This window comes from Protomyctophum parallelum (assembly GCF_964188405.1).
Source record: "Protomyctophum parallelum genome assembly, chromosome: 21".
In the NCBI taxonomy this organism is placed as follows: domain Eukaryota; kingdom Metazoa; phylum Chordata; class Actinopteri; order Myctophiformes; family Myctophidae; genus Protomyctophum; species Protomyctophum parallelum.
Window position 1 is genome coordinate 10,760,422 of NC_139713.1, and position 7,776 is coordinate 10,768,197.

General features: G+C 43.1%; 1 protein-coding gene across 1 annotated transcript; it reads right to left on the minus strand.

The window, feature by feature from the left end:
• Positions 1–4,418: 4,418 nt before the first annotated feature.
• Positions 4,419–7,277, minus strand: LOC310879130 (follistatin-A-like). The gene is made up of 5 exons (XM_083793570.1): positions 7,189–7,277; positions 6,692–6,753; positions 5,978–6,110; positions 5,497–5,772; positions 4,419–4,548 (listed from the first exon to the last, which is right to left on the minus strand). The coding sequence occupies exons 1-5, from the start codon at positions 7,241–7,243 to the stop codon at positions 4,445–4,447; spliced, it is 630 nt and encodes a 209-aa protein (XP_083649696.1). The 5' UTR covers positions 7,244–7,277; the 3' UTR covers positions 4,419–4,444.
• Between the last annotated feature and the right edge of the window lie 499 nt (positions 7,278–7,776).

Here is a 7,776-nt window from a genome sequence, read left to right on the forward strand (position 1 = left end):
AGTCCCCACCAAAGATAGGCCGCGAGACTATGTGATTTTCAAAAATCTGCTGCTCAACCGCTGCCAAAAGGAGTTTGAGAAGGACAAGGATGACGAGGAGATATTTGAGAAGAAACAGAAAGAGTTGGATGCTGCCCCAGGGGAGGAGAAACAGCGTCTCAAAGAGGAACTGGAGGAATCCAAGGACAAGGCCAAGAGGCGCTCCCTCGGCAACATCAAGTTCATCGGGGAGCTGTTCAAGCTCAAGATGCTTACGGAGGGGATTGTGTATGACTGTATCACCAAGCTGCTCAAAAACCGTGATGAGAAGTCCCTGGAGTGCCTGTGTAGACTTTTCGAAACGACTGGAGAGGGCCTGGACTCTGAGAAGGCAAAGGGACGCATGGACAAGTACTTCAAAGAGATGGAGGAGATCCAAAAGGACAGTAAGGCCATGATCCGCTGTAAGCTGCAGGATGTGTTGGACCTCAGAGGGAATAACTGGGTGCCCAGGCGAGAGATCCAGGGTCCCAAGACCATCGTCGGGATCCATGAAGATGCTAAGATGGAAGAGCAAAAAGAGAAGATGAAGGTCGAGCATGCCATCAACATCAATAAGGAGTTGCTTGAAGGGGGGAGGCTGAGCTCTCACAAGCAGAATTGTCTCAATGGGCCACAGGATAAGAGTTGGAACCCATCTGTCCCCATCTCCACCAAGAACGCACCCATTGATAATTTACGCCTCATCAAAATCATCAGGGCTCCAGTACTTGACATTAACAACCTGCGGATGGGCCCAGGAGGTAATAGCATGTCTGCTGTTACCTCCTATTGGGCTAAAGGATGCAATGGTTGGACCAGTGTCTCTGGCTCAGTCGGGTAACCGTCTGGCTCACAATATACCTTACTCTTCCTAGGGCCATAATAATTTCCTCTCCACACAACACATTAGTATACATTGCCCTATTTTGTCATGATAACCACTATACCTCTACAGAAAGGGGCAGCAACTACGTACAGACAGGTAAAGAGAGTATGTGCATTTATTGTAAGATATCCTCATTGGAGCCACGATGGGAGTTCCCATTCAGTTTTATTTTTTATTTTATTCTATTTTACTTTCCGCTTTATTTTGGTAGCGACAGTGTGAGAGAGGCACACAGGACCGTTCTGGCAATGAGGAGAAAGAAACTGCTTGGATAAAAGATAGCTTTTGCTGGAAGGATTTATCTCTGCAAAACTTAAAAAGCCACAGAAGAAAAGAGCCTAACCTGCAGCAAACCAGTTAGGTGCAGGTGAAGGATGAGATGAATCATTACAACTTAAAAATGCATACATTCATATACCTGTATTCATACAGGTATAAATCACATCCCATCTCCTTTTCGAGCAATACAAAAATGACCACAATTAAAATACCATCAATAAAAACATCAATCCATCAATCAATCCAGTGTATCAAATAACAAAACAAGCACAGTAACCACTTGACCCTAGCATCCCTATTCTAGGGGGATCCTGGGTTGCTGCCAACAAAGCCTCCACCGGGTAAGTCCCTGCACTCCGCAAACCATATTTTCTACTTTATACAGTAGCTTTATAGAGGGTTTAAACGATTAAGAAACAGTGTGATCATGAAAATAGTAAATGAATGCTATGTACATTTTTGAGGGGCACTAGCCCCTCCTATGTCCTACACAAACATTAAATTCCCTTTGACAATGAATGGACAATTTTATGTCATGATGATGTATACGATGATAAGAGTGCCCCTCACTTCACACGGGTGTGTTTTATTTTTAAGGGGCGCTATAGCCCCTTCTATAAAGTATAAAATAAACAGTTTTGTCCCCACATGTCCCAAGATTTGCCATTGACAATGAACTGAGAAATTACGTCAGATTTCCGATAAATATGACGTAAATTAAACATCAAAACATTAAACGCCATTGACATTGAAGGGAAAACTTACGTCATATGTAAACAAGCAAATCAGCTAACCAATCACATGTTGGTGGGAGCGCTTGACCATTAAGCTCGACCTTATGTACCTTACTGTATGTATTATGTATAGCAATGACAAATGTCCGCTAACTTAAATTGATGTACGATGAGAAGAGCGCCTCATTTCACACGGGTGACTTTTTTTTATACCTTTGACTGTGTCTTAGCTTAAGGGAGTTAATGTTTGTGTAGCTAGGACAAAGTTTGTGCCTGCATGGGGTCGATATTTTGTGCCTTTTTTATTAAAATGTTTAAAAAATATTCAAAATATTTTGATTTATTCTCAATGTGTTTTTAAATAACAGATGTACAACCTCACAATGTGTCGATGTGAGCTTGTAGATCATCTATTTTCATTTGTGGTTGTTTTCATAGTCACTTGCAAAACTGGCAACACAGCAAGAGAAAGAGGAACTCATGCACACACAAACGCAAAGACTTATGGGCCATATGAAAAAGGTGAATACGTTGTCTCCTTTGCTGTAGTGAGCTTTGCGGAGGCCTACCTGTTGCACGACCCGGACTCCAGTGGTCTTTTACTCATTCTACATATTCTCTGCCAAACTAGCCTCTGGGGTTGCCCTGCAGGGCATTTTCACACTGGAGCTTAGAGTTAGCATTTTGTAGCAACGCTGACTGGTCCAGTTACATTGCCGCTTGCCTTCAAATATCTGTATAATGATACATTACAATGTCATCATGGTAACAGCCTGGCTAACACCTTTTTCTAAATGATTTTATCGGTGGATCTATTGAGTTTCTAGGCAGAACTGCAGTGGAGCCAAGGTCCTGGAGAGCTACCGTTCATGGCTATAGCTTTTAAGCTTTTCCATCTAATCTCATCTCATCTTAACATCTGCCATGTCATCTTTCATGACCTGTGTGTGTGTGTGTGTGTGTGTGTGTGTGTGTGTGTGTGTGTGTGTGTGTGTGTGTGTGTGTGTGTGTGTGTGTGTGTACGCGCGCGCACACACACACCAACCAGTCTGTGAGATTCAGCAGAGATTCTATCAGCCTGGTGGTCTAACTGGAAAATATATGCCCAGTCAGACAGTGCATGAATGCGTGTGTACGTACGTAACCCACAAGTGACCCTGCTTTTCATGGTACTGCTAGTTTTATATTCTACTAGCTAGTTAAGTTAACTGGCGTTAAACTTTCACACTACTGTTATCACTATGGGTTGAGAGCATTCTTCGTTACCACCACCTGTAATAGGCTGATGTGACATGAATGTTGGAGAGGTTTGTCCTGTCTGATGGAACTGGTCTAACCGTGGCTGATATCATCCGAGCTGGCGTCATAGGTCTATGCTACACACCACTACAGGACATACAGTAGGTCTATGCTACACACCACTACAGGACATACAGTAGGTCTATGCTACACACCACTACAGGACATACAGTAGGTACCACGTGAGCTCCATATAGGGGTCAAGTGAAGACGAGGTGACATCAGCAGTATGATGTGGCATCTTTGCGGGAATGTGCTGCATCGTTTATTTTTATTTTTATTAGGTCTATTTAGGTCAATGTATCTGGTGATCGAAAAACCCCTATCATCAGTATACATTTGAAGTTTTGGACATTGCCTATCTGGAACTGTTGTAGGCGAGGATTAATCATGCCCCTTCCACTTTTGTCAAAAGACAAAAGTGGCGGTAATTCCCAGGACGTCTGTGGACGTCTTGGACACAGGAAGTGTCCAAGCGGGCGACAGCCAGACACATTTTCCGGAAGTGCATTATGTCACGTGTCTATGGGACCCGGCGACTGACTACCGGCGATAGCAGGCGAACAGGCGATGGTCGTAAAGTGGGCGGAGCAACATCACCCGAAAAGATAAAAATAATTCATCTTTTCGCGCGATAACGGGCGATTGGGCAATATGTCGGCTGATGCTCGCCCGCTGTTAAAACGTACTGTTAGGAATGGAACATAAAGGGCTGGTAAACGCTCCTGTATATTAACATCAGTTATTATGGTGGTTTTTGGAGAGCAAAATATTTTCGGAGGTGGTACTTCAGTATAAAAAGGTTGGAAACCAATGCGAAAATGACTACATTACCACTGTTTCTCAAAGTCCGGTGCAGGGACCACCCAGGGGTCCAAATAAAACGTATCAAAAGGGCCTAAAGCATAATTGAAATGGGGTTCCTTAAAGTTCCAAAGAATCATTGCTTTACACAACAAAGTATAGTTTATTATTAATTCATTACTAACAATCTGATTAAAACAGGACACATTCATTGGCGCATAATACACTTGTAAAAACGGTCTGGCTGGCCCGGATGGTTAGCTCAACCATCTGGGCACCTAGGCTGCTGAGCCAGCCTGACGGCATGCCGCGGGTTCGACTCCCGATCCCCGCGTGTCTTCCCCCCCCATCTCTCTACCCCTTTCCTGTCAGTCTACTATCAATCTATGAATAAAGGCAAAAAAAGGTCTGGCATACATCATCAGGACAAAGGAAGATGTGCCGAGGCGGGCAGGCAGCGCGCTGCACCTGATTGGTCCATCACACAGGAAGTGCTGCCAGGACAGTGTACGGTTCGACAGGATCCTGGGTGGGTAGACAGACAAATGGACAGAGAGATTAATGAACTTAATAATTATATCTGGTGCACTGCAGATAGTTATAGCTCAGTTGTCCTTAAATGTTCTTTTTTTAGGCCATTGACAGACAATGAAAGGAGAAATTGGGTCAAATGTCCGCCAAATATAACGTAAATTTAACCAACCAATTACATAAATTCAGTTGTTCATGAGATGATGTATGATGATGTATAATGATAAGAGCGCCCCTCACTTCACACGGGTGTGATGGTTAAAAGATAATATCATAAGTTGACAAATTAATTCATGAAGAAGTATATTAATTTTTTATTGGATGTACGACGACAAGAGCGCCCCCCTAACTTCACACGGGTGTGATTTTATTTTATGTACGCCCAAATTAATGTCTTTGGTCACACAGACACCCATCTGAACATATTTGGATACCCCCCCCCCCCCCCCCCCCATGATTTGTGTTGTTAAAAAGGTTTTAGAATTATATATTAAAAAGGACAAGCACAAGGTTCGTGAGCTTGTGAATCTGCTAAATCTGCTTCAAATATGGAGATAAGAAGCTTCTGCCCGACAGCAATGATATATACTGTAGGATTAAAGGTTCAACTGATTCTGATCCTTCATTAACCGATATTGGGGACAGGACCCTCCCCGGGCCTCACTTTGATAAACTATACTAGTATAGTATAGTATAGTATAGTATAGTATAGTATAGTATAGTTGCTTTGTGATTGATCTCCCTAGTTAATGGTTAGTCTAAAATCGAACTTATTTTGTTCCTAGTTTGCTAGACTGCCGGCTATTTCTTTTGTAAACCATTGGAAATTCGTATTTGTAAACGGTCAGTCAATATTTAGATTATGATAACTCACGCAACTCAAAACAAATGCATGAGCAAAATTCATGACCTAATAATGAGAGAATAATCAATACAACATACTTTTACATCGGCCTGGGTACTGCACCCTCAAATCCACTCGCTTCTGCAGACACCGGGCTCGAACCAGGGCACACCGGCTCCTGTAAGACCTCCCGTCCGAGCCACAAACGGGCCCCCCGGCTCCCCCGGTCCCTCCTGCACCTCCGTGGGGCCCGGGGCCTCTGGCAGGGCCCCCAGGGACTCCGCAGCCTGCCGGGAAACACACGCACTGGGGCTCGTTTCGCCGGGTGGCCACGCAGTACCTGTCTGGACCACAGTGGACACTGAAGCAGGGGTCTGGAGAGGAGAGAAGAGGAGAAGAGGACAATGGATGAGAGAAGATATGAATAATAATAATCATAGGCCTATATTCAAACAAGAATGTATTTTAATAATAATCTGGTTTATAATCACAATATTGTGTCCTTTGTAATGTCTCACAGTATGTAATGACAATCCATGCACAACACACACACACACGCACACACGCACACACACACACCTCTACAGGGGACACAGTTGGGGGCCCCTCCATCGTAGACCCCCCAGTGAAAGAGCGTTGCCATGGGAACCTCGTCCTCGGACCAGTAAGATCCCAGACTGCCGGAGGAACGGCAGCACTCCTGTCTGCTGAGCTGAGGGGGGGGGGGGGGGGGGGGTGGGGGGGTGTTGAAGGATGGAGAGGGATCAATTCCAGTTCCGCCACGGACATACAAAATGAGTGGACAATAATAATTAATAATTACCAGAAACACATAAATAGATAGACGCTGAATGACCACAGCAGGTCTGTAACTCAGAGAGTGTAGAAATGGAACCAAATGGACCCTTATGGGTATATTTGGTTCCATTTGTACACTCTCTGAGTTAACGGGGTCCTTGCAAAATAAAACATTTGAGAACCACAACCACCTATAGTTGGACCCTATAATGTGCCATACATTAATGTCATAGTAAATAACTGTCATATATTCTGGGGGAAAAAATTGAGAGACTTGGCATTCAGTAATTGGCCAGGGTCTTATCAAATTAGAACATTAGTAAAGAAAAGAGAATCTCAAATTTGCCACGGACACAGTCCAAGTCTTGTCCCAGACACATTGGTGACCCCTGAGAGGGATGCAGAGGTCAAGATATTAAATGACGTTATATACTACATTATGCCATGGAAAGGTAGAGGGGAATATGTTCACAATAAAGAGACATTTTGACTCACCCCGGTAGAGTACAGCACCTGGCATCGCAAGTTTGAACCCCGCCGCATCCAACAGTTACCAGCTATGAGGGGGAAAAAGTACACAGCTTTATTGTCTAATCACAGTAAAAAAAAGTTGGTGAAATTCGTTTTTGTGCATAGTTCCGGCCACGTCGTGTCAGGGGGGGGTTAAGAAGATCAAGGCAGGAAGCTCACAATCTTTACTTCAATTAGACATGTATTTCTGCAGTAGATTACTGCAGTACAGAAATACAGTACTCTGTTACAAGTAAAAGTTCTGACTTAAAAAGTGAATGTTTTGTAATAATCCAAATTTACAAATAAATATAGTATTAATTAAATTACTTCATAGTATTATATGTAGTTCTCGTGCTTGCAATTTAATTTCTAATTCATTATTTTTCATATTTCTGTGCATAAACTTAAAAGTCTCTGATATACGGTTGCATTTTGTTTTAAAAATGTACTTCCCGCTTCGCTCTTTCATTCTTACTTACCTCTCACTTCATTTTCTGCCACAAACCAAACGAACACCACCACCATGAACAGCATGTCCCTCTAGTGATGGTCACATTCTGAATGTGGAGAGAGAGAGAGCGATAGACAGCGAGAGAGAGTGTGTGTGTGTGTGTGCAAGTGCGTGTGTGTACTGTCAACAGGAGACGTAACAGTTATAAACAAAGTATCAGTGATAGTAGGGATTCAGGTCCAGTGAGCACCAGGTATTTCTGGGCGCACCAGCATTCCCCCCCCCACACCAAAATGTTAACAAAATAGAGAATGTAATGTAATTGAGAAAAGTATATTATTTGAACTTGCACAGTACAACATTATCAGACCAAAATGTACCATTCACGTTCTTGTTTATCCCAGAAATCACTGGATATCAGATGTTTTGCTGCAATTTGTAGAACATCTTCAATTATAGCGCGCCACCGAGTGGCGCGGTACAAGCTTGTAGTTCTGCTAAAAAAAAATTATCGAAGAACGACTGACATAGAAACATAGCTTTTTCAGAAAACTGTCAGGATGTAGAAGACATTTTTAGAATCTGATCTCCGGTCAAAATGGGTTAAGAACCACAA